The sequence below is a fragment of the Wyeomyia smithii genome, chromosome 1 (genome assembly GCF_029784165.1).
Source record: "Wyeomyia smithii strain HCP4-BCI-WySm-NY-G18 chromosome 1, ASM2978416v1, whole genome shotgun sequence".
NCBI lineage: Eukaryota > Metazoa > Arthropoda > Insecta > Diptera > Culicidae > Wyeomyia > Wyeomyia smithii.
Genome location: NC_073694.1, coordinates 1,832,910 through 1,860,201, shown reverse-complemented (window position 1 = coordinate 1,860,201; position 27,292 = coordinate 1,832,910). Strand labels below are relative to the sequence as shown.

The 27,292-nt window shown below is 41.9% G+C and overlaps 2 protein-coding genes across 3 annotated transcripts in view; one reads left to right on the top strand and one right to left on the bottom strand.

Annotated features, from left to right (window-relative positions):
- LOC129717919 (uncharacterized) overlaps nt 1-27,292 on the top strand; it is a 56,354-nt gene that overhangs the window by 20,965 nt on the left and 8,097 nt on the right. For both annotated transcript variants that reach the window (XM_055668209.1, XM_055668217.1), the window contains exon 2: nt 5,587-6,499. In XM_055668209.1, coding sequence (XP_055524184.1) covers nt 5,587-6,499 — 913 coding nt within the window. The remainder of the gene's footprint in view (nt 1-5,586; nt 6,500-27,292) is intronic.
- Nucleotides 1,801-27,292, bottom strand: part of LOC129717935 (aminopeptidase N) — a 31,961-nt gene continuing 6,469 nt past the window's right edge. The window contains exons 2-8 of the mRNA XM_055668229.1: nt 5,003-5,081; nt 4,021-4,934; nt 3,881-3,959; nt 3,061-3,824; nt 2,616-2,999; nt 2,242-2,556; nt 1,801-2,188 (exon numbers count right to left, since the gene is read on the bottom strand). Coding sequence (XP_055524204.1) covers nt 1,924-2,188; nt 2,242-2,556; nt 2,616-2,999; nt 3,061-3,824; nt 3,881-3,959; nt 4,021-4,934; nt 5,003-5,071 — 2,790 coding nt within the window. The 5' untranslated portion in view covers nt 5,072-5,081 and the 3' untranslated portion in view covers nt 1,801-1,923. The remainder of the gene's footprint in view (nt 2,189-2,241; nt 2,557-2,615; nt 3,000-3,060; nt 3,825-3,880; nt 3,960-4,020; nt 4,935-5,002; nt 5,082-27,292) is intronic.

Below are 27,292 nucleotides of genomic sequence, written 5' to 3'. Positions count from 1 at the left end.
TCGTTTGCCTTCGCCATGTCAATGACAGCAGCCGGCAACCGTTGGGAACGGTCGGCGGCATAAATAGAAAAGATTCTATTTTTTGCATCAACAACAAGCGACGGTCGACCGCTGTGCTCTGATTGGTCGAAAAAGAACGGAACGGTAGCGGTCAACCGCTACAACGGTTAGTCTGATACAGGCTTTAAGGACGAGCCAACGGTTTTGCTATGTCAATGTATGTGTGACGTAATTATCATCAACCATGCTATAGTGTGTGTAACACTTCGACATTTGTTTACAGAGCAAACAAAATTATTACTTTTTTGTCTGTTTAGAAACTGAATCGGTTCGCTTATGATCAATCCACATAAGAGATAAATGGAGTTGTTAGTCGATCCACATTGGCCATTCCTCTCCTGTTTTCGGTTGGTGGATCCATTATACACTCCTGTGTTATGCTTATTTTCGATAACACTTCCGCGCAGAGTGATACCATTGGATCACCTGTGAGTATATCCGACGAGAGAAGGTCCGGTGCGCCCTCCTCGAGAGACACACTGCAAGATTCGCTGGATAGTAGCGATGCCGGAAACATATCACTGGTTTCATCTGTAAAGGAAAAGTTTTCGTTGTAATTATTGAGAAATAATGTTCATAAATACTTACTCTGATTGATCGGATTGATCTTGGTATACCGTTTGCACAATCGCAAACGAGCTGCTCTTTTCTTTTTCGATAGCGGCGGCATCACATAACTTTTCACTTCTCGCAAAACATAAACTGCCAGCGTCTGCGCAACGCATTTGTTTACATTGGCAATTGGCATTAGGCGACAGTGCTGCCGAATATGCAGTTTTTAGGAAATTGAAGAATTTAGTTGAAAATAATTTTTCATTCCCCGTAATGATGAATTGTTAGGTTATATTCATAATTAATAAACATGAATACATGAGTTCAAAAGAAAATTTTAACGACTGATTCGAATCAAAATGTAACTGATTTACCAAAATGGCAGTAAATGTTAAAGTTTTCTGTCCAGTATCAGTTTAGCAACAGTTATAAAAATAATCAATAATGACGATGACTACTCACTAATACCTACGCAATGCTATCCTTCGAATAGAAGTTTTATTTCGCTGTTTCCATTGTTTTCGTTAGTTGCTATTAGTGAGGCAGCTCGTGATTTTGCATTAATAATTCTGAGTAAAAAAGCATAGTTTGTTTTGGCTTTTTGAAGCAGTGAAGACAGAACCAGTGAGTTTATGTAGTGATATATTTCTACTAATGTTTTAACTAGTGTTTTGACCCGAAAACGGCTGAAAACGAACTCGCCGGTGAAGAATGATAAGAAGAAGCAAAAATAAAAATCAATCTAAAATGCCTAATTAGTAAGTTTCTAGTTCTGAATTGTGATCTAATTTATGCGGGCACAGGTTATGCTAACAGTGATACATTTTAAAGCTGTTTCGTAAGGTAATTTTTCGACTGTTAAAGATTTCCTGCAAGTATCATCATTTTACTCACACATTGACAGACCAATGAGCGTTGGTTAAGCCTTAACAAGACTTTGGTCGTTAATAGGGTAAACAGATATAAAACGCCCCGTCTAAGGAAGAACGTCAATAATACAGTAATGCTTATCACAATCAAAACAACATAGGTATATAAACTGACGAAAAACCTCACGATGATGCAGAAAATTACAGCTAGTCAGTAGTCACAACTGTTAAGCTTGCATAGTAGGCTGGCCGCATGAAATACTAGGGTTTCTCAAAAAATATGAACTGGGGCGCAATTCGAGTTCAATTAAAACAACTATTATTAAACATGTAAAAAATGTATTTCAACGTGTTTCGTTGCAATACAGTTTAGAGTATCCATACGATAACGTATCAGTAGTTATGAAAACCGCTTCGGAAAAAAACGAGCAAGCTCACGGAGTTAACCGATAAATTTTTCACTGCCCAACTTGTGCTGGTTCAGGAAGCGGTCCAACCATTTCTCAATAACGGGTAAATTTTCATCGCTCCACTTGGTTTCCTCCTTGATGTTTTTCAGCGATTTCTCGATTATATGCTCCGCCGTTCCAAACTCGCCTTGCCTTTGGACGTACAGCTGGGACACCATGTCGTACCCCTCCTGGGTGGTAAACGATCCGGTAGCCGAATTCACCAAATTATCCCACATTCCTTCCTGGTCTTTGAATCTGAAAGTTAACTGATAAGTCAAATTTTTAATTCAAACTCAATGGCAACCAACCGAAGTTTAATGGCATTCCAGTTCTGCTGGAGGAATTTAAACAGAGCCATGTACCCGTTCGAACCTCCGGATAACATTTTGAAAATCAAACTGATGTCATTGTCCGTAAAGTTGCCATTGTTCTCCAGTAGGGTAATGTTCAGTAGTCGGTTGATTTTCGACGCTTGGATGGGACATCCGGCAAGCGTTTTCAACAGATATGTTCGCTCACTTTTCATTCTCATTTCGGGGAAGTTAACGACGCGCTGAAGTCCGAATTCCCACTCCTCCTGGGTGCCCCATTTGAAGACTGGACAAATGTATTGGTTTGCCACACTGAAAAAAATGCTCGTATTATAATCCAATTAAAAAAGTGGATGAGAGGAGAAACTAACGGATTGCCCATATCTGGTTCCGCACTTTCCATCCAATTTTTATAGACTCGTTGCGCTTCCTCAATGCATGGTTTGTAACCGGCCTTACAGAGGAAGGATTTAGCGAGCGAACGCAGGTTGGACTTCCAATTGTCCCCCTCCTCCTGTTGATCCTGGACTAGTTCTTCGTACAATGGAGTCAGCAGGGTTCGAACGTAGATTTCGAACTTTTTGTGGGCTGCCGACATATCGATGTGCCGTCCGATGTGATCGATCAGGGTGAATACCGGGTTCCACACCAGATGGTTCCGTTCGTACTGCATGAACAGTGTCATGTTGAAGGCCGTTGCAAAGCTCAAATCACCGGCGTAGGCCAGGTTCCAGGCATCGTGGAGGAGTTTTGCTCTGTAAGAAAATAATTCTTCAATACTATTATTAAAATCAAAGAAGATGAAAACAGGGTTACCGTGTGTAGGTTGGGATTTTAGAGCGACCGTCCTGAGTTAATAGGTAATCCGCTAGCAGATTCCAATTATGCTCATCATAATTCACCGGGAATGGACCAATTTCCTCTGGATTGACTATGATAAAATGATTCGCATTCGGTAGATTCTCCAGCGTGACTTCTTTAACTTTTTTCATCCACTTCGTAGCACTCGTGTTGCTAAAGTCCAACTTATCCTGCCTCGCCACAACCAGCGGAATCCACCAAAGCATTTTATCCTGCTCCGGAACGTCATGGGGACGCTCCCGGAGGTATACCCTCTGGGTGACGGTAGCCGTTTGCTTGCCGTAGTGCCGGATTACCTTCACCACCGGTATGCGATCCTTCTCGATCCAAGACTCGGCAACTTCGTTTATGGTTGCCGATTCGCACAGTCTGTTATCCAGATGGGATTGCTTCGTGAGTGACTCCCAAACATCGTCCGTAACAAAGGTCTTAAACTCGCGATGCTTTATCATGTTTTGCATGCCCCGGCGGAAGGTATCTTCGCCAAGGGTGAAGTTCAACATCCGAAGGACGAGTTCCGTTTTACTGCAAGTGGTTTCCTGTTTCATCGCGGTGATCCGCGAGTGGGGATAGCGTTTACTAAACTCGTAGTAAATTGAGTAAAGGATGGTCATAGGCCATTTGCCGTCAAATTCAACCCCGCCGTCGAGCTCGATTGCGGTTGATGCCGAGAGGAAGCCGGCAATTGCCTTGTTAACATGAGCGTCACTCCACCAATTCTGAAACAAAACAAAAAAGTAAAGAAATGAAACGGATAAAGTTCTGTGAAACTTACGGGAGTGATCCATGATCCCAGCCACTGGTACACCAGCTCCTGTGTAATAGCATAATATCCTTGTTGCAATTCATTTTCCCTTTGGTAAAAATACAGCAATTAAATCAATCTAATCAAAAGACAAAACCATAGTAACTTACTTGAACAAAATAAGCCCCCAATTGTCGGCCGGCTTGACGGAGCCAAAATTCGGCAGCGCAATAATATCCAGCTTCTCCAGAGGGTAGGAAGCATTCCAGAAGTTGGTGAGATGATTCATAACCAACGTAATTTTCGCTCTCACATCCTTCAAATTTTCCTGTGTGTCCCTTCGGGACCATATTCTTAGCGGCACTTGGTTGGGGGCATTATCCCCTGAAACTGGCAGCTCTTCGAGTTGCGATACTACAAATCCTAGCGTGAAGGTCGAAATCGGAGGCGTGATTTTGAAATGATCGGCTACTTTGTCGTTGGTATAGAGTTCCGTGCTTTCAAGTTCCGTGTTGAACAGCGTGTGATACTGTTTTGGTCTGATGATGGTGACCTTGAAAGGAACCTTATACGCTGGTTCGTCAAAGCAGGGGAAAACACGTCTCGCGTGATTTGGCCGGAAGTAAGTTGCGAAGTAGGAGAGATCCTGCAGCTGATCGCCACTCGTTTGCTTGTATTTTCCCTGGAAGAGGCCTTCGGTATTTTCCCAAATCTCCCCCTTAAACAGAAGCCGAACTTCGTACAGACTGCCGACTGAAAGGTCATCTTGTAGGTAGATCACAAGTAAAGGTTTCTTTGGGACTCTATCGATGCGTCGAATTTTCACAGGCATGCTCTTGCCGCTCTGAGTATGTTGGAAAACTTCCAGGTTTACTTCATCAACTTGCAAATCGTGGTGCGCATGGAGGTTAATCTGATTGGTTCTTTTGGCGCATGTCATCGTGATATTGACATTACCGTGAAACGACAGATCCTCCGCATTCACCTCCAAGAGGAGGGTGTAATTTGTAGGCACCAAATCGGACGGTAATTTCGTATCCAGTGGATTGGTGACTGATAAATCGATACTACGCCGGATTCGGTGCTGTAAGCCGAAAGGTAAAAAGTATGTTTTGTTGAGTGCTTTTCGTTGTCGTAGAACATAATACTCACCTCTCTCCACGACAGCACTGAACCAATTGATAGTAAGGTCACTATCAAAAAGATATATAAACATCCCATCGCGGTGAGACTGAAACATAATTGGATTCTTTACAATTTGAACATTATTTTTTTCAAAATTTTCTAGGTTAATGTTATGAAGAAAAAGAAATCAAATTATAAATACTTATTCCATTTTATGAAAGCAACGCTTGTGACAATTGATCAAAACAGGCCATGACTCTACCGGATCAAACGTCGAAGTTTTTCGCTTGCGTGATGTTTTGGATAGCAAATTCGGGTGATATAGTAGAACTTGTGAGTTATAAGTACTATCGCAAAGTGCATTTAGTAGTAACCCACCCTAGGATGATAATTGATCAAAAGCACCGACAAAGAGAAAGCGCCTCGTACCTGTATTGTGGAAATCCAGTCAGGCACCGGAAGTGGTGAAGCTAATTGACATACAAAATCGTTAAGCAAAGTGTTTATCCACTTCTGATAATAATTCAATAACTTATGAAATGCAAATCAATTTAAAACTCTATCAGTCAGATTTCACTATACAAAACCCCTATTCTGAATTCTATTTGCAGCACAAAAAACAACCTTGGACCAGCTGCACCGACTTTTCAAGGAAGCGAGCAACGATCGGTACGAATTCCGGGGCATTAACAGTACAGAATTTTGCTTCCCCGACAGCCAAGACGCGAGATTCAGTTGGCCACTAGCCCGGATCGGGCAGACCGTAGCGTCGCAAAACTTATGCCTGTTGGAATCCACCGGATTACCCTTAGCGAGAAAATGTATCGGAGACCGAATTTACGGTGGCCACTGGGAGCAGCTGACTGACGATGGGTTAAACTGCGCAACCACTGTTTCTGCTGGAACGGTAAAATTATACAACTTTTACGCTAACCCAAGCAGTGAACCAGTGCCAAAAGTTCTCAACGAGATTATCGAAACGTTGGATTCCATCGGCACCCCGAAGCTTGAGTCCGCTGACGTATTTTATCTCTCGAAAGCGATTGAAAACATTAAGTCGACATTATTCAATGAAAACAGTACTAACGACACCGTAATTGGTTATGAAAAAGAGAGTGTCTACAGTCGCTTGTGCGGTATACTAAACCGGGTGATGTACGTGAATGAATCAATTCTGCTGAACTCGCAAGTGGCGCTCAACGCGACAAACATCCTGCTGGATTCTACGGATGCAATGATAAATCAACTGTCGGTGGCCAACAGTACCAACAGCACCACGGGCCAAGATGTTGTTCCACTTACTGCTAACAATGATGCCCCAATTAGTGACGGTCTTGGTGTTGGTAATAAAAATCGTATGATAAGTTTAAATGGATCATTACTGTACCGAACGGACAGGTTGATTTTACTCGTAACCGATCCGGCCGTTGCGAATGTCACCGGAATTGCGCTGCTAAGGGATGAGCTGGCAGATGATGCAGAACTTCCAATTGACCAGAACAGTTTCGACAAATATCAAATAAGGTAATGGTGAAAAAATAACAGGAGGGTTGTGTGCAAAGCCACGACCGCAAGGTTGAAGTAGAATACTTTTACAAGAGAGATAACCCGGCTGCATGCGTGTGAGTCATTGTTTCTAGTTAATGAACGTCGACTAATCAGATCAATCGAATTTTGCGCTTCAACAAGGATTGACCATTTTCAATAATATAGTAAGTTGCTTGTCATGGTTGGGGCTTGACAATTTTTAAATTTTGAGATGAAATTTTTTCGGATGCCGTGCTCATGACTGAAGGAAAAGATAATTCAGTACGTTCTAAGACACGGAAATAAAGTAAAATTTATAACTTTTACAAATTTTAAAATGTAAATTAACTCAAGAGAAAACATAAACGCTTTAATCATCAGGTTTTTATTTCATACTGAAAAGGACAATTTGTTGTTCAATTTAGTATCGGATAAGATGCCGATTACATCTTTGCGTTATCACTGACAGTGCGAACAAAGTATTCGTTGTGATTAAGTAAACAGTGAAATGCTGATATAACACTCAAAACTAGACGGCTCACGTGTTGTCAAAATGAGTCAACTTTTCATTGAATGCATTTACTAGTGCCTACTATCGCACAGAGACTGCATTTCACTAAAGTGCCTCACTGCATCAGCCGCTATCGATGCTGAGATCCGCATAGTGCGCTGTCCATAGCCATGCACAGTTGTGGCCGCTATACGCTGCCATTGGTATCCACTGTTCCTGCATCAGCTGGCCCAGCTGCTATCGTTGCTGGAATCCGCTGTTGCTGTTGCCTCTGTCTAGAACTATTATGACCGTCTTCGTTTTTTTTGCCGTCAATTCAAATTTATTCAGAGGTTTTTTGTTTTACAATCGCTTTACATATTAAGTGATCAGCTACGTCATTCGGCTTTTCAAACTTTAGGCTACTACTTCTTTTTTCGATAAAGTTTTTGCTGCTATTTCCCTTTGAGGTTATTTGTTTTTGAACTTTTACGTTCCGTTCATTTTAAATTTTTCTAACTACTAAACTTAACCTACTATGTACATTATTTACAAGAAAATTTTAGGAATAGATATTTCTAACTTCTGGCCATTCAGAGGCTAGAGTTTTTGTTTTATGGCGTTCCTCGAAACGTTCTATTCTGTGCATCAGTGGTTCAAAACAAGCCAGTCGATGGACTTCGGTTGTTCTCGTACTCCTTGGTAGGTTTAATATCATTTTGAGAAATCGATTTTGGATGACCTGTAGTTTATCTATGTGGGACTTGGCACACTCCTTCCATACCGGTGACCCGTATTCCAGCATTGGTGATACGATTTGCTTGAAGACTGCTAGCTTGTTGGTTCTTGATGTCTTAGCCTTGCGAGCAATGATTGGGGATAATCTTTTTAGTAGCGTAATTGCTTTGTTCGCCCTGTCTTCCACTAGGGATCGGAAGATCAGTTTTTTGTCCATCACTAAACCCAGGTATCGAACTTCTGTGGACCAACTTATTTCGCTTTCCTGAACCTTGATATTTGTGTTCGGTCTCAGGCGTTCGCTGTTGCGGTGCTGGAACACGATAGTTTGCGTCTTGGCTGCGTTGACTCGAATTTTCCATTTGTCGAGGTATTCTAAGTAAGCATTTATCCCAATTTGGAGCTTGGACATTAGAGATTGGATGTTCCTTCCTTTATAGGTAATCGCCGAATCGTCTGCAAACAGCGATAGCGTACCTCCACCTGGCAACGGTGGAATATCGGATGTGTACAGATTGTACAAGATGGGGCCCAGAATGATGCCCTGGGGTACACCAGCAGATATAGCATAGGGTTCCGACAGCGATCCGGCTATTGCCACCTGTGAAGTCCTGCTTTGGAGATTGTTAGAGATGATTTTGACCAAGTACACTGGGAAGTTGAAGCGTTTCAGTTTGTTTGTAAGGCCCTCATGCCAAACATTGTCGAATGCCTTTTCTATATCCATTAGGGCTATTACTGTGGATTTGGATACCCTCTTGGCCTGTTTGATTAAGTTGGTAACCCTTTGCAGCTGGTGAACCGTAGAATGGCCACGGCGGAATCCAAATTGTTCCTTCAGGAATATGTTGTTTTCCTCTGTATATTTGAGAAGCCTGGTGTACATTATTCTTTCGAATAGCTTGCTTGTCGAGGAGAGCAGACTGATTGGCCGATATGAGGAGGGATTGGTCGGGTCCTTTCCGGGCTTCAGAATGGGGACTACTTTAGACAACTTCCAGGCGGAAGGGAAATATCCTAGTTCCAGACAGCGATTGAACACTTTTACCAGGAGATTACGAGCTCTAGGTCCAAGGTTCTTTAGTACGATGTTGGAGTGGCCGTCAAAACCGGGAGCCTTCATGTTACGGATACCTCTGATGACTTGGTCGAACTCGAGCTCTGTGACTCTTTGCTCTACAGGAAGTTCGATCGGAACTGCTGCTATTTCAGTTACACTTTGTACGACTAGCTCTTCCATCGGACTGACGATATTCTTACCCAGCTGATGAGCAGCTTTGAACTGTAAGGCGATGGCGTTAGCCTTTTCGATGGAAGTTAGGTGGACTTTATCTAGCACTCTGAGAGGGGGCACTGGTTTAGGTTTACTTTTTAAAACTTTAGTGAGTCGCCAGAAGGGCCTAGAATAGTTTGGCAGGTTTTTCAATTCTGTATCGAATTTCCTATTTTTTAATTTTTCTACTCTCGAAGCGATAATTTTTGTCAACTTTTTAAATAGTATTTTCCTAGTGATGTTTCTTGTTCTTTGAAAGTGGCGTCTAACACAGTTACGAAGGGATATGATTCTTTTTTTTTTTTTTCATCAAGTGATGTAAACTTACATGTTATCGGTGTAGTCGGGATGAAACGGTTTACTGCCTCTTCAATGCTGTGGAAGAGTTCTTGTAGCACACTATCGATGTCGTTCTCCGTTGTCAGTGGGATGTTGTCATCAGTTCGGTTCTCGATGAAACGCAGCAGCCGGGGCCGGTTTGCACGATGGTAATTGCGTTTCCGAGAGAGTTGACGTTGATTAACAGCTTTGGCGAGGTTGAATGTCACCGGTAGGTGGTCCGACGAAAGGTCAGTTATCGCGCACGGCTTGGAACAGCCATCCACAATGTTGGTGAGGACGATGTCGAGGATAGAGCCAGTCCCCGTCGCCGAGTAGAAGGTTGGTGTGTCTGGGTTGAGGATCACATAGTGACCTGCCTGAAGGTCGTCAGCAAGTACTGCGCCATTTCTGTTGTTCCTAGAGTTGCCCCACGTCGAATGCCGGGCGTTGAGATCGCCGGCGATGATAAACTTTCCTCTTCGTCGAGTTAGTTTTTGGATGTCATTCTTGAATCGTGTTGCACTTCCGTCCGAGGTTTTGCACTGACCAGGGCAATAAACGGCGATGATGATGATAGGCCCCTCGGGAGATATCAGCTCAACTCCGACAGCTTCGATGACAGATAGTTGAAGATTAGGCAGCGTTCTGAATTCGAATCCCTTACGGATGATGATGGCTACACCACCTTTTGCAGTCCCAACACGGTCGAGCCTGTAGATGGCATGGTTTGGCAGACTGAAACTCACACTAGGCTTGAGGTGCGTTTCCGAAAGAAATGCGACGTCTATTAGGTTGTTTTGTAGAAAATCAATGAACTCCACTTTTTTGGCCGCCAGAGAGCGAGCATTCCAATTAAGCATTTGGATGGTGAATGTTAAGCTGCATGAACGAGGGTTGCCAGTTGAGTGACCGCTTGTGTAAAGCCTTCCGTAGGATGGGGAACGTTTATCGAATCTGATTGCAATGTGTCAGGAGCTAGTTGAACCGGGTTGATCTGCTGTGTTCTAAACCCGGGTGGCAACGCAGCTTGCGATGCACTCCTTTTCCACTGCTGGTTGGGAAGCGGTAAGGGTTCGAGGTTTGGCACCGTTCTCTGACGTGGTGGAGGCAATTCGGGGAACTGATCCAGGTCTAAAATTTCTTGCTTCTTCCTCTTTTGCTGGTTCGGCTGGTTTTTCTTGGTGGCTTCCATCCGGATTTTGCGGTATTCTTCACGTTTTGTACAACTCTGGTCTGTTGCCTTGTGGGCGGCACCGCAGTTTGCACACTTGTGGGCACCATTTCCATCGGTCGGGCACTCATTGGATAAATGCTGCAAGGACAGAAGTTGCACTTCGGTTGTAGATAACAGTTGCGGGTACCGTGGCCAAAGTTGAGGCAGCTTCCCATTGTACAACAATTTGGTTGATGACACGAACGGCTTGCAAGGCGCCGAGAGTTGCACTGCCTTTAGCAAAGTGGACCAAATACAGGCAATCTCGGTACAATTTGTCCTGGTTCCTACGGTTCATGGGAAAGACCGTTATCGGGCGTAGTTTATAATTTTCACGAAGTTCCTCTTCAATTTCCTTTGGGTCCATGTCTGGTAGTCCCCTAATCACCGCTTTAAACGGTTTATCGGAAGCGACGTCGTGCGTGTAGAAGTTAGCGTTGGACCTAGTCAGGTACGTTTTGGTTTTGTTGTATTCCTCCCGGGATGACGTGATGATTTTTATTCCCATCCTTGTGAGCTGGAACTGGGCACTGTTTCCGATGGCTTGTACTGCCCTCTTGAGTTTTTCTAGAGGGACCGAGTTTACCACCAACGGTGGTAGCTTTTGCTTGATTTGATGATTAGGCGACGAATACCCGACGAGCCTTCGCCAGGGTCGTTTTTGTTGGTGAATGCATCTGTCACTGAACTGGTGACCGAACCGTCATCTTCCACATCAGCTAGGATATCGTATCGATTCTGGCTTTGGTTGGTATCATCCATACCATCAGTAATTGAATCCGCCGGTTGAAAGGATGCATAGCTGCTTCGTTTGCCCTTTTTTTCGAGAGGGCTTTCTTTAGCGTCGTTGGGGCCGATACTCTTCTACTTCCTCTTACTGCTCCCCATGTTTTCAATTTCACACTCTTCAATTACACTCTTCACTACTACCGAAAAAACAAATACGGGCTCGCTCAACGGAGGCTCACACTCTAATGATGACCGTTTTCGATTTTTTTTCGATTTAACAATATTTTTTTTCTTATTATTTTAACAATTTCTGTTCTTTGTACATTTTAATTGATACACCTAAGTTTTCATCTTTGTTTAATATTTTTATGTTTTTGTTTCCTTCGTTTGTTATTCCTTCTTTACATTTTAAGTGCTCAGCACATTTAGTTTAATATACACTCTGTCTTAATCTTAATATATGCTAAACTACAATTTACCGAGTTCGATACAGGTTATTAATTGTGTCATATTCAGACGCGAGACAGTTTTCTTTGAACTTTTGTTTTCTTATTGGTAACTGTTCGTTAATTGTTTTCATTTCAGCTATTTGATGTATTGTTCTGTTGTTTGTGTATTTTGACAAATTGTAAATCATTCTAAGGGGTTTGTTTTGTATAATTTGCAATTTTTGTTTGTGTGATGCAGCGCAGCAGTCCCAAATGGGAGAGGCATATAAAAGTATAGGCAAGATAATTTGTTTGTAAATGGCTTCCTTATTTGTGATTGAAAGTTTAGAATTTCTGCCTATTAGAGGGAATAGTTTTTGTGTAACAGATTGACATTTCACTTTAGTTTTTTCCGTGTGACTTCTAAATATAAGTTTTGAATCCAGGGTGAGCCCTAAATACGTGACTTCCTGTGTCCAGTCAGTTTGTTTTCCTTCGATGGTTATTTTGCAGTTGTTTGGCGGTTGGAGTCTTGTAGATTTGTTGTACGGAAACAGAATCACTTGCGTTTTACTATTGTTGATTTTAACTTTCCAGGTTTTCATGTAGTCAGCAATGGTGTTGATGTAATCTTGGAGTCTCCTTTTGGTGGCTTTGGTATTTCTTCCCTTTGCCATAATACACGTATCATCCGCGTAGAGGGAAAGATGGCAATTTTCAGGTGGTTGCGGTATGTCTGCGGTGTATATATTGTATAATACTGGACCGATGATGCTGCCCTGTGGTACTCCTGCAGGGATGATGAAACTTTGCGAGTTGACGTCACCGAGGTTGACTCTGAATTTTCTTTCTTTCAGGTAACTCTGAATGATTTTTATTAGATATATAGGGAAGTTATACCTGTATAACTTATAAATTATGCCTTCGTGCCAGACGTTGTCAAACGCCTTCTCTATGTCCAGAAGTGCCATCACGGTCGATTTAGCAACAGATTTGTTACGCTTAATATAATTCGTAACACGAAGTAGTTGTTGTGACGTCGAGTGCCCTTTCGTGAATCCAAACTGTTCTTTTGGGATAATCCTATTATTGTTTATGTGTTGGAGTAGCCTATTCAGAAGCAATCTCTCAAAAATTTTACTCATGGTAGATAGTAAGCTTATCGGGCGATAGCTTGATGGTACGGTAGGTTCTTTGCCTGGTTTACGTATGGGGATTATTTTGGCACACTTCCAGGACGAGGGAAAATATCGGAGGTCCATGCATTTGTTAAGAATATTGACCAGGTGTGTGATTGCGCGATCACTTAATTTCTTCAGGAGGATATTGAAAATTTGATCAAAGCCTGGGGCTTTCATGTTTTTGCAGTTTTTGATGACTAGTTTTGTCTCTTCAATGGTGATCTTCTTATTGGGAGGAACATAACATTGATTGTTATTTAAGCTGTTTATAGTTTCTTGTACTACCTGCTCCATGGGGCTAGTTATTTCGAACCCCAGTCTATGTGAAGCTATGAAATGCTGACCAATTGCTTCTGTTTTTTCTAGATTGGACAGTAATAATGTATCACCATCTTTCAGAGGAGGAATTTGTTGGGGTCTTGTTTTCAAAATTTTTGCAATTTTCCAAAAAGGTTTGGAGCGGGTGTCTAGCTTGTAGATGTTATCTTGAAATTTTTGATTTTTTAAGTTATTTATTCTCTCACGGATTTTCTCTGTCATTCTGTCTACAAGAAATTTTGCGTTCAAATCCCCTGACCTTTGAAATTGTCTTCTTGCAGTGTTTCTACTACGTATTAATTGTCTAGTTTCAGTGTCGATTTGAAGAATACTCACAGTAGTAGGAATTTTGCGGGTGCATTCGTCTTCCGCTGCAATGATGGCTGCTTTCCAGTGGTGGGCACCGCTAACTGAAAATTTAGCGACGCTAATCGATAATTCGCTAGCTGGAATATTTAGCTCGATAATCGCTAAACGCTAAACGCTAAACCCATATTAGCGGAACTTTCGCTAATCGCTGACTTTTCAACACGTAGATTGTTATGTGGCCATATTTATAGCTCATAAAAACAAACGAAAATAATTACTTTTGAATGCTCTTTATAATGAGAGGTTCGAAGTTTGCAATACGATCTTCAAACTTGAGACACAGACCAACAGACATTTCTAGCAAGTTCTGAATCAATTCTTCGTTTGGGAGATAACAGTAGTTTCCGTAAAAAAAGCAGTGCTAGTGTACGTGCATGTGTCAAACTGAGAACCACAAAAATATATCAGACTGCATGGCAGCTCCCTAGACGACACTGTCACGCAATGACTGTGGTTTAACTGTAAATTTTATTTATTTATTCGTTCAACAGACTCAATATATATTTAAAAAATTACTCCTAATACTAGAGCGAGGTAGATGGTAGTCGAACACGGAAGATACACTATTGAAAACGCGCTAAAGTCCACTAAGAGCTTCGTTTGCCCCATAATTTGTACGACGAAAAGATTTCGCAGGAAAAGGTTATTCCGAACGACTCTGGAATTAATTATTAGATTGATATTGCCCAGTTTTACAGCACAGTCGGTTCTCGCTATCAGCAATTAACATAGCTCGTGAAAGATCACGTCTTACTTTCAAAGAGTCAAGGCCGATGAGCTGCGCGCGATTTTAATAACTGGGGAGCTGGCGGGGATCGTTCCAAGGTAGATGTCGAAGAGCAAAACGTACAAATCTCCGCTGAATTGCTCCGATTCTGTTGGCACCATTAAAGTTATGAGGGCTCCACACTTCCGAACAGTGTTCTAGCGTCGAGCGAACTTATGAGCAATATAGACTTTTGCAATACGTCCCTGAAATTCTTGGCCATTCTCATTATCATTCCCAAATTTCGCGAGGCTGCGGCAACGGTATAGCAGATATGCTATCAGCACTTTGGCGTAAATTTTCATGTCGTCGGCAAAAGGTATTCTGGGGCGACTGAGAATGCAGTTCACATCGTTGAAGTAGAGGATGAAGATTAAAGACCCGAGGTGACTACCTTGTGGGATTCCGGAAGAAGCATGAAATTCTTGCGATCTGTTGTCTCCAATTTTTACCATGATGTGGCGAAACGCAAGATACGATTGAAGCCAGCGTAAAATGTTTCCGCCAAATCCCATTCGGTCGAGTTTTTCAATGGTAATGTTGTGATTAATTTTATCGAAGGCTGCTGACAAATCAGTGTATATAGCATCGGTTTGGTGCCCTTCAGACATAATATCCATTGCAAATGAGGTGAACGTTAGAAGATTCGTTGTTGTTGAACGCTTTGGCTTGAATCCATGCTGCGTATCAGAGATAAGAGACTTACAATGATAAAAAATCGGTTCCATCACGACCAACTCGAACAGTTTGAGACTGAATTCCCGGCGGAGATTCCGCGGTAATCATCGACGTTTCTCTTGTCACCTTTTTTGTAAACCGGAAACATATACGCGAACTTCCATGCAGATGGAAAGTTGCCTGTAGAGAATGAGAGGTGGGAAAGATGACAAAGCGGAGTAATCAAGCCGGTAGCGCATCGCTTCAGTAGAAATTTCAAATGATGGTTTTTTTTTCGTGACAATGAAGCTAGGTTCCAATATTACGTCTGTTAGTATGTGCTTGAGGATTTAATTGAAAACAAGGAGCAGAAAAATTGGTTTTGCTTGTATATAAAAAAAATCTACTCTAAAGTTTTTTTCCATAAACAACACAATTATTATTTGAATCGAAGAAGTTACCATAATTTCAGGTTGCTCTAGTGGCTTGTACGCTAAATGGAACCCCATTCTATGGTAAAAAGACTGACTTGCACTTATGTCGTAAGGAGAGAAACACTAGACAGTTGAGACAAATGAACGTTATTTGAATGAAACATACGTTATAAAGTAATTTTCGCCGTAAAGTACGTTCATCGTTCGAATCAATTTATGTACGCCATCAGCAACTCACATATTTTGTAAATATTTTTTTGTCGCTTCTCTACAAATTTAGCGAATTAGCGATTAGCGTTTCGAAGGTCAAAATTCTAGCGACGCTAACAGTTCGCTAATCAGCTCAAAAATAAGCGAAACCGCTAAACCGCTAACCGAAAATTAGCGTCGCTAATTAGCGTTTTAGCGAATTAGCGGAACGGTGCCCACCACTGCTGCTTTCATATCCTCCAATGACCGGTCGATGTCGGCAGTGGTTACCAGAGGGATGTCGAAGTTAATACGGTGGTCTGCCCTACACTGGAATTCTGCCCAGTTGACAGAGTGATAGTCCTTCCTCATTTTCTTCGGCCGGGTTGTTGAAGTACAGTTGAACTGGAGTGCGACCGGGTAGTGGTCGGAGCTTAGTTCAGCTATCGTTTCCGGGATGCTGATGTGTTGTTCGATGTTTGTCAGGAACATGTCAATCGTGGAGGGGTTTCCAGCAGGTGAAAAGAAGGTTGGTTTCATCGGGGCGTTGATGGTATAGTACCCAAGTTGTGAGTCGTCGGACAGGAGCTCACCATTTTTATTTCTTCTGTAATTCCCCCACAATTCGTGTCGAGCGTTCAAGTCACCAGCCACTATGAACTTGTTTTCGAATCGCGTGATTTTGGCTAAGTCGTTCTTAAATCTTCCGCTGTCGCCATTACTGTTGAAACACTGCCTAGGGCAATAGGCTGCAATTAATATTAATTCACCAATATCTGTTGTCAACACTAGCCCAAGGGCTTCAATTACTGTGGTTTTATAATGGGGTTGCACTTTAAACTTAATGTTATTTTTCACTGCAATCGCTACATCACCCCCGCTCGAGTGTGTTCGATCTAGTCTTACGATTGTGTATCCTGCCAGGGAAAAGTTTGTGTCAGGTTTTAGATGCGTTTCTGTTATCACTAGAATGTCGATATTACGGCGATCCAGCAAATCCAGTAGTTCAACTGACTTCCGCTTAATACCACGGGCATTCCAAAGTAGCAATTTAATCGGACTAATAACCATAGTTGAGTACGAATTCGCCAAGTGTACGCACTTGTTCGAGTCGCGTAGAGCACTGTTGTAATTTGTCACACATTTCATTCAGGATCCGTAGTAAGTCAGCTGGTGTGTACTTGAGCGGAGGTACACCGGCTGATTGATTTTCATCAGGTATAGACTGACGAGGTAACTGTTGAATACCCGGAGGGGAGCGGTTTTCTGTTCTCGATCGTCGGTCCACCCCTTCTGCATGCTGCGGTGGTGGTTGCATCGCCGATGCCGCCAGTGTTATTGGCATTTGTTGGTTTCGGTAATTCGATTGAAGTGTTGGATAGTTGTTCTCGTCGAATACTGGAACTGGTGGTGGAAATCGGTCTCTTCTCCTCCCTGGTTGATTGCTTGTTGATGCTTGCTTCCGGATGTTTTTATATTCTTCTCGTTTTTTACAGATTCGATCAGAAGCTCGATGGGGTCCATTACAGTTGGCACACTTGTAATCTACTGCTCCTTCGATCGGACAGGAATCCGAGGAGTGTCCGAGAGAGCAGAAATTGCACCTTGCTTTAAGCCGGCAGTTTCGGGTGCCATGTCCGAAATTCAGGCACCGCATGCATTGTGTCACTCCGTTGCTCGTTGCCCGGTAGGCCTCCCAGGTGACGATGACATCCTGAATGACTCTGATGGCTTTTAGCGCTCCCAAAGTTATTGTTCCCTTCTTGAAATGGACCAGGTAGAGGCAATCTCTATATCTACTGGCAGTATCGTGTCTGGCCATCGGGAATACTGCTAATGGTTGTAGTTTGTAGTGGAGCTCAAGGTCCATTTTAATTTCAGCTGCATCCATGGCAGGCAGCCCTCGAACAACTGCTTTGAACGGTTTTTCTGACGGCAGGTCGTGTGTAAAATATTCTGCGTTGAGTTGATTCAGATATTTTTTAGCTTTTTCATATTCATCTTTGGAACGTATGACCACCTTGATGCCGATTCGACAAAGTTTAAACTCCGCTTTGATCTTCTTGGCTACTAGACCTCTTTTCAGCTCCTCCAATCCGATGGACTTTACTATCGAGGGCGGTAGTTTCATGTTGGTTGTAACGAGAAGATTGTCTTGAAGTTCTCCGAATCCATTCAGTTCACTATTGTTAATAGCGGTGTTTTCTTCAGATAGGGCGCTGTAGCGATTCTGCGATACAATTGATGATAACTCCTCTTCATTTCGTTGCTTTTTTGGCTGCACCTGGTCAGGGGTACTGGCTGTGACGTTGGCAACCTTTGGGCTGGCTGTACTTCTTCTTCGGCGTTTACCACCCATATGTGGTAGTTATGTAATTGCGCGAAACACGGACGAGCGATATGATACTATACTATACTACACTAATGAACCGATTAAAAAAATATACACACCCGAACTGCTCAAGAGACAGTGAATCAATGAATGAATAATGACCGTTTTCGGCTGAAACAGGCTCTTTTATAGGCCAAATAGCATGTTTAAAATTGCAAGGTATATGATTCTGTCGACCGTGCTTGGGAAGCAATCATATAACGACCAATCAGAGGTCGAATTTTTCGTTGTGACAAGGCTTGACTATTTTCAATAATACAATAGTGTGAATAATAAAATTACAATTATCTTCTTTTGGGAAGAATCTTAGACAATTTTCCAATCTATTGCTGCAAGAACGAAGGAAATCCATCGAATACTAACCGATTTATTAGCATTTGAAATTGGACATATTCTTCACTTTTTTCGGTTTTAGATTTTCATTTCACATCCCTATGTAGCCGAACTTCCTGAGAGAAGTATTCTACTTCGAAAAATTTAGTTCTAGGGTTACGATTGGACTACTTTCTTTCCTGTCACAAAACATAGTTAATCAGTTATGGGAACATCAGAAAAGTAAAAACAGACATACAATTTATACAATTTTTTTCGAAGAAGCAAGCCTCTTTGAGGCCAAGGAGGCAAAAAGCAATTTCAAAATGTTAGCTAGAAAATGAAAAAAAAAACAGATTGGGTTTAAATTGTTACAGGAATTTTTTGAAAGATAGAATTTAAAATTTATTCTAGACTCACTGAAAACAGCAAAATATTCAGTAAAAGTAAAATAAAAGATTAAGAATTTGTAATAAATCGCTGGATTTCGAGTTTAAAGGCGATATTCGCATTTATGATGTGTAGATCATGGTATAGCGGTGAGATCGAAAAGTAGGCGCGGAGTGAAATAGCGCTTTTTTGCTTTGGAGGATTTGGAGACGAAGTACACTACAGTTGCTTTTTACGCGGGGGATACGTTCCGCGTAAAAAACCGCGTAAATTCCGGAATCCGCGTAAAAAAAACGCGTGAATTCCGAAATCCGCTTAAAAAAAGCCGCGTAAAAAAATCCGCGTAAAAAGCGACCTTAGTGTATCACTATGCGACAGAGAAAGTTCTTGCTAAGCTGCAAAAGAATTGTCTAAATTTTTTTAGAAAGACAAATATTGATAAGTTTGCACTCAACAAAATGGACAAAAATTGTCGATTTTTCATGGGTTCACGCACTTTCAGACGCACTGACGCAATTACTCATGCACCATCAATCATAGTAACCCATGAATCAATAGATAAAAATTTGACAGCTCTATCAGTCGAACTCTAACCATGATGGCGAAAACAGTGAAGCTACTCCGTTGAAAAGAGTGCGCGTTCAAAGAACGGTACCCCATAGCGTCGAAAACGGACATCGTGCGGCACTTTGTGGACGCCTAACACACCCGTCCCGGCATCTACAATACCTTGGCACTATTGGACATCAATCAGAACACCGAAGAAAGCCCAGTTCCGGGCGGCCGGCGACTCTGAGTGATAAGAAGCTCCAAAGGATGCTAAAGAGGAAGACCGAGGGAAAAGTGACTACATCGCAGCGTGCGCTTGGCCGAAAGGTCGGTGCAAGAGGGCAAACAGTGAAAATGTAACTGGCAATGCATGTAGGAAAGCAGCAGTCCTGTGCCCGTCCACTGGTCGTGGAGGTGTAGGCAATGACCCAGCGGCAGCGGTTGAACAAAATGGTCAGGTCGATTTTCCCGGCGAATCGCATCGTGGCAGCGGTGATGGACAACGAGACTATCACCATTTGCGAAGCAGTTCGCGTGGGCCACTACCATGCGGGGTGCAGGCGCCACTACGGATCAGATATTTGCGGTTCGGCAGGTTATGCAGAAATGCCCACACATAATCTATTCATCGATTTCAAATCGGCATACGGTACGATCGATCGAGACCAGCTACGGATTGCCGGACAAACTAACACGGTTGGTCAAACCGACGATTGATCGAGTGATCTATGTTGTTGAATATCGGGGGCACTCTCAAGCCTTTTTGAAACTCGAAGAGATTTAATGTACTGTTTAATATTGCTATGGACGGTGTCACTAGAAGAGCGGGAATTAACATGAGTGGCACGATATTCCAAAAGCCGGCCCATCTGTTTGGCTTTGCCAACAGGCCAGTCGTCATATGTTAGAATCCCGACCGTTAGAGTCAATAGAATCCTAACGCTAGCACCGCAAATGTTCTGTACACTAACAGTTGACTGCGATTGTTTTTCTCTAATTTGTTTTCCTTCTTTTGAGTGACGAACAAACATTAAAATAATCACCACTTTACAGGATCAACGTCTAATGTCATTTATGTCTGAGTTTGTTTCAAAGTTATATACCGAATTTTTATTAATTGATGTAAAAATATTCTTTAAAAAGAAACAAGATTTGAATCTTAGATTACAAATCGCCTACAAAAACCTACGAAGCCCAGGAAAGGTTGAAACTTCAAATTATTAAAACATATTCCGAAGGCCAGAGAAGTCAAGAATGATTCCAATCAGGTTTTGTAAGTTAACTTGAAATAGGCAAAACTAAACTATGATAAAAAAATATTTTAAACCTAAAACAAGTAACGCCTCCACTAACCACGCTGGATCTGGGTTCGCAATAGGTATCGATGGTTGTGTGGTGACGTTATCCACTCACAATCAACCAAAACAGAATTAGATTCAATCCTCTGGAGATTTTCTGAGGCGAAAAATCTCCGAGCTCTTCTATCGCATGGGAAAGTGAAGCCGTTGGTGCCGGTCCGTTAATCAATAGGTCGTTAGTTAACCCTCTAGTGCCCAATACCGCCATTTGGCGGGCTTCAGTCGAAGTTCCGAAAAGCTTCAATTAATACTTAAAAAGTGTTTATAATGGTTTATAGTGGTTTTATTGAAGTCCGTTTAGAAAATAATTTGGGCACTAGAGGGTTGGGATTCTAGTTGGAGTCGCCTCCCCGGGTGTCGGGGATTGACACAATAGTGGCGGAAATAGACCGACGAAAAATAAGCAAAAGTAAAAAAAAATCATCTGACATTCAAACTTTGACTCGGGTTCAACAATTATACTTGAAAATTTACACGACGATACTATTCAGCATCGTTAGAAAAGAGATTGATGTTTAATATGCAATACAGTTTGTGATGATTATGCATGTAGTTGATTAATAATAAAAGTTTAAAGTTCATTGTTTGAGGTAAAAATTGATTTTTCTCTACCGGGAATGGGTTAAGCTTAAATCCGCTTGAGAGTCTTGAGGCCAGAAATATCAGAAATTGATTTTGAGAAATTTGCATTTTCAAAGACCAGAGGCAACGAAAAGAATTTAAAATTCAATTCAAAATTTATGAAATAGTATTCTAGAGGCTTAAAAATGCAGAGCCTGTCTTTGTTTTTTTTTCTCAAATTGCTTGCATACTTCTCCAAAATCAGAAAGACGTATTTTTGAAATAAAAAAGTCAAAACTAAGGGCCATAGCGAAAAGTATTCGCCTGAAATAAACCTGGAACAATACCACGTAAGATTAACAATGGTAATAAATTAGTCCTTTCTATATTGTCGAGGCAATAATTGAGCCTCAAGAGATCCTTAAGAAAACGGAAAAAATATTTTGAACGACAGAAATACCCACAATTGTTTATAATCCAGTTCACAATTGCCATGAAACGTTTACAGAGACTAGAAAAAGATAATAAATATGCTCAAATGTTTCTAAAGCTCTTCGATAAAAGTCAGTGATCAGATTTCAATTTAAAGTCAGAAATGCACCAACAACATAAAAAAATTCAATTGTATTTTAAAAGTAATAAATCAAATTTTTTTAAATAGATTTTTGTTGAAAATTCTGAAATTTTGAAAAAATTGTTTCTAAGTAGCAATAAAATTTTATTGAAGCCTAAAAGAAACCAACAACATCAATTTAAAATCAATTTCAAACCTGAATCTAGAAAAGTGTGTGAACACCAGAAAATGGGTAATAACTAGGTTGAAAAATGCAAAAATTTATTCTCAAACAAATTTACAATTGCCAGAAACGGCTATTTTGCTAATTGCGGTTTCAGGCAAGGTGAAAAACTATCTTATTCGGGGTCAAAAAATGGGCTCTAATTATTCTAAAACTCTGAAAAATAACTGGAATGTTTCCTCTCGTTCACTAAAAATTACTATGAAAAAGTTATCAGGAAACAAGAAAAAAAAAATATTAAAGATTATTTAAAGTCTGACGAGAAATCAGAAAAAGAAACCCTAAAAAAGATTCAAAATTTATATAATTAAAAAAATTCACAATCGTATTCAAAATTCAATTTATAATTAGTGGAAAATGAATTTTTATATTTTATTTTTAAATTAGCACTTTGAATGAGGCTCAAATCCGTAACAAAAGTTTAAAACAATTGATGAAATTTCTCAAGGCTTGAAATGATAAAAAATGATTTCAAAGATTTGTCGTTTCCGAAGCTTAACAGCAGCCAAAACAATTTTGAATTAAATTTCAAATTTGTAAAAATATATATTTCAAAGGTTTAAAAAAGCAGAAACCAGCTCTACAAAACGCCGAAAACCCCAACCAGAGAGTGCAGAAAGTTACAAATATCGCTTTAGTTAAACAGGTTGATTAAATCAGTATTTAATTTACGTAAGTTAAAAATGACAAAAAATTGTTCCAAAGAACGGTTCAAAATACATTAAAAATTCATGTGAAAATATTCTGAAACATGAAGCACAAATTGATTCTGAAGTATATCTTGATTTTAGCTGAGTGAAATAATGAAAATTTCGAGAGAATGACATTTTCTGCACGTTACACGTTTCGAAGAGCCCCAAGTGTGTCCTTTCTACTAGACACAAGATAATACCGGATAATACCTCGTTGAGGATTACCCAATGGGCCGAGTTGCATTCCTCAGCCATGAAAAGTCGGAAAATCAACAGCAAATAGATGTTGGCCGAAGTAGTTAGCCTTTTTGAGAGTTTTGAAATGAAATAATGATATTAAAAACAAAATTCTTTCGCAAATTTATTTTGTTAATGAATGAACGTGGTTGACCTTATATATTCATGTGTTTAAAACCGGAAAAAACATCAATTTCTAACCGGAAAAATCGGGAAAAAACCAGGAATTTGAAATTGGAAATCTGCTGGCCAGTTTCGAAGTTGACTAGTTTCTAAGTGATAGCAGGAGGTAAATTGAAATAGCAAAAAAAATGTAACAATTAATTTCTTTCTAATTTTATAAGAACCATGTGATCAACTAAAGCATATATTACATGTTAAAAAGACGAGGAAGGTCATACGGGTTGACTTTTAATAAAAGCAGCGAAAAAAATAAAAAAGGAATGAATAACTTGCTGCGTTCTATGACCTAAATTGAATAATTTTTTTTTCACCGAAAATATCCGGGATCCGGAAAGCATTACCCGGTCCGTTCCGAAGTCCGGATGGCTCCGTTCCGGTCCGGTGCGGAAAATAATCGGACTTTGAAGGTTCCGGTCAAATCGGACTTTGGACCGGACCGGACTTTTACCGGACCCTACCCGGTCCGATGTCGAACACTACTTAGGATCTGGATGGATGAACTAATGCCGAGCGACTGGTAGGAAGGCCTCATATGCCCAATCTACAAAAAGGGTCACCGACCGGATTGTAGTAACTATCGAGGCATTACGTTGCTCAACTCCGCATACAAAGTGCTCTCCCGTATCCTGTTCTCCAGGTTGAGACCGTTAACGGAATCCTTTGTCGGCGAATACCAGGCTGGTTTTCGGCAGGGGCGTTCTACGACAGATCAAATCTTCACCCTGCGGCAGATTCTCGATAAGTTCCGGGAGTATATCTTACCGACTCACCATTTGTTTGTGGACTTTAAGGCGGCTTTCGACTCAGTGAAAAGTAACGAGCTGTGGCAGATCATGCTGGAACAAGGATTCCCGACGAAAAAAATTAAGCTAAGTCGTATGACGCTGGAGGGATCGAAATCATGCATGTAGATAGCTGGCGAGACATCAGTCGCGTTCGTAACGTTAGATGGACTGGAGCAGGGGGATGCTCTCTCTAACTTACTGTTTAACATCGCCCTCGAAGGTGCAGTACGAAGAGCAAACGTGCAAAGAAACGGTACGATCATCACGAAATCTCACATGCTTCTTGGTTTTGTGGACGACATTGACATCATTGGTATCGACCGTAGGGCCGTGGAGAAGGCCTTCAGCCCTTTTTAAGAAGAAAGCAACGAGGTTGGGACTCAGCATAAACTCTGCCAAAACAAAGTACAAAGTTGCTGGCAGGGAGCGTGGGGGTTCCCGTGGTGTTGGTGCTGTGGTGGAGATAGATGGGGAACGATTTGAAATAGTTGATGAATTTGTTTATCTTGGTACGCTTGTGACATGTGACAACGATATGAGCCGTGAAGTCAAACGACGAGTTGCAGCTGCAATCAGAGCCTTCTACGGACTACGTAACCAGCTAAGGTCCCGTAATATACAAACTCGCACGAAACTAGCGCTGTATAAGACGCTGATACTCCCGATGGCCCTTTACGAACATAAAACATGGACGCTGAAGGAAGCTGATCGACAAATGCTCGGGAGTTTTTGAGCGTAAAGTCCTGCGATCGATACCTCGCACGTGGTGGATGTCCGCGGTGGAAGAAGATGCACGCTCTGCTGGTGTACGAGGTGACTAGAGAACGGCTGTTCTAGATAGAAGAAGCTGGACATCTCTAATTCATTCGGCCTTAGACCGGTAACGGTTCGTCGGCCAATGAAGTGAAGTGAAGTAAATACCCTGTGAGGTTCGCAACCTCTCTTAGCGATTTGAGACTAGGTACGTTCCATTCTCATTCAATCCTCATCCTCTAGCAAAGGTTGTTGCCGAAATCGATCGTCTGAAGCAGCCAGGAATTATCACACTTGTCGATTTTTCCCAATAGACACCTCCTATCGTTACTGTGAAGAAGCTAAACAAAAACATACGTATCAGCGCCGACTGATCCACGGGACGATTACCGGTTTCGGATGATATCTTCACTAAGCTCAATGGTTGTAAGTTCTTATGCATCTTCGACGTCTCGAAGGCGTAGCTTCCAGTTGAAGTAGACGACAAATTGAAGAAGCTGTCAACTATTGAAACCCATCGAGAACTCTACTGCTTCAACAGACTGGCACCAAGCGTAAAGTCTACTCTAGGAGTTCGGGTTCCGTCTTCGGGGAGAAAAATGCAGCATTCTCCAAGAGCAAATCAAATATCTGGGGAATATCGTCCATCCCACTGGTTTGCGCCCGGGTTCTGCCAAAGTCGGCTTCGATATCCCCTAGGTGTACTTTTGAAAAGGGAAATCCATTTTCAGTGACTTCGAAACCGAATATCCATCTTGGTTGGAATATCCATCGTTTAAACTCCTACCACACCAGCAATCACTGAATGATATGCAGTTCAACTCGGTGCATTCTACCGCATTTCTATAAGGAACAGGAACATCTGCGAACCGCGCCATATCGAGACCAGAAAATAGAAAGATTTATTCCCAATTCGGTTCAAATGAGTAATACCTAGTTCCAAACAAGTCAAATATTATCAGAAACTCATTCAAAAAGTAGAAGAACGAAATCGGATCGCTGACCGATCAGACCAAAACATAGTTTGAAAAGCCGTCGGATTTGTGTAGCACAACTCAAAACTAAAAGCTCCCATAAAAACATGGTTGATATTTTTAAAAACCGTTGAAAAACCTTATACAAAATACATCCAACAGTAAAAAGCGGTGAATTGAAAATAAATAAAGCCTATGAAAGCATTCCGCGTCGAACACGGACGTGCAAAGTGGTCGTTCTATTACAATCCGGTCCGTGTGTACGAATAGCCAAACAAAAGAGTGTATTATTCGCGCTAAAGGCCAACTAGATTGTGAGTTGTGTCGCTACGTTCTGTACCCGGCTCGCAACTTTGGCTGTATTGGTGCAAAATACCAGCTGCAGTTTTGATCTGTGCACAGTGAATAGATCTTTCTAATTCAAGGCCATCATTTGACAGTCGAGTCGTGTCGCTGTGCTGAGTGATCTCACACCCGGCTCACTGCTGGTGGCTGTATTGGTGCTGCTGTACTGGTGCTGCTGGCTGCTTTGGGTGCAGCTTCGAACGATCGGACAACCACTGCTGGAAGGAAGAAGTAAATAGGTACGTGTTCTTGTCGGCGCTAGTGCGCTACATTTAGCGCGATGGATATAGATCCCTCGCCTCCCGTGCCACCATCCCCGAACCCCCTTGACCCTTCTGTTACCCCCTCCCCTGTTCATTCACCAGTCCCCCCTCGCCCCAGGCTTTACCCGGACGGATCTCTACAGGGCAGCTATACTGTTTATTTTCGTCCAAAGGCAGGAGTGAATTCAAAGCGATTAAACATACTGCAAATTTCTAAAGACCTGACGAAGGGGTACAAGGCCGTGACCGAAATTTCCAAGGTCCGACCTAACAAGCTCCGTGTCGTGGTCAGTGATCTGGCACGGGCCAATGCTATCGCTTGCTCTGAGCTCTTCACACGCGAGTATCGCGTTTACATACCCGCACGAGACGTGGAGATCGACGGTGTCATAACCGATTCGAGTCTGTCTGTCGAGTGTATCCTAAAAAGCGCAACCGGTTGCTTCAAAAATACCGAAACACAGGCGAAGATTTTGGATTGTAAGCAATTGCGGTCCATGTCTCTCGTCGGCGGTAAAAAAGTTTACACTCCGTCAGACTCGTTTCGCGTTACGTTTGCCGGATCTGCACCCCTAGCCACGTCTCGATCGATCGGGTTCGTCTGCCTGTGCGATTGTATGTACCCCGTGTTATGAATTGCACCAATTGCAAGCAGTTAGGCCACACAGCCGCCTACTGCTGCAATAAGGCACGATGTAGCAAGTGTGGGGAGACTCATGCGGAAGATTCTTGCAGTGTTAATGCTGAAAAATGGATTCACTGTGAGGAAAACCAGCATGAGCTCTCCACATGCCCGGTGTACATGCAGCGCAGAGATAAAATCAAGCGGTCACTTAAGGAGCGTTCAAAGCGTTCTTATGCTGAGATGCTGAAGAAGACCGTGACCACTTCTCCCATAACATCGAACCCCTTTGATCTGTTGTCCTCTGATGAAACCGATTCTGACGATTCATCAGCGGGAACATCTTATGCCAATCCTGGGGAGTCTAGGAAGAGGAAAAATGTTTCTTCTCCTAAACTTCCCCGTAAAGGTCCTAAGATTTCCCAAAGTGTAATGAAAAGTACGAACAAACCAAACAGTGCTGCAGAAAAA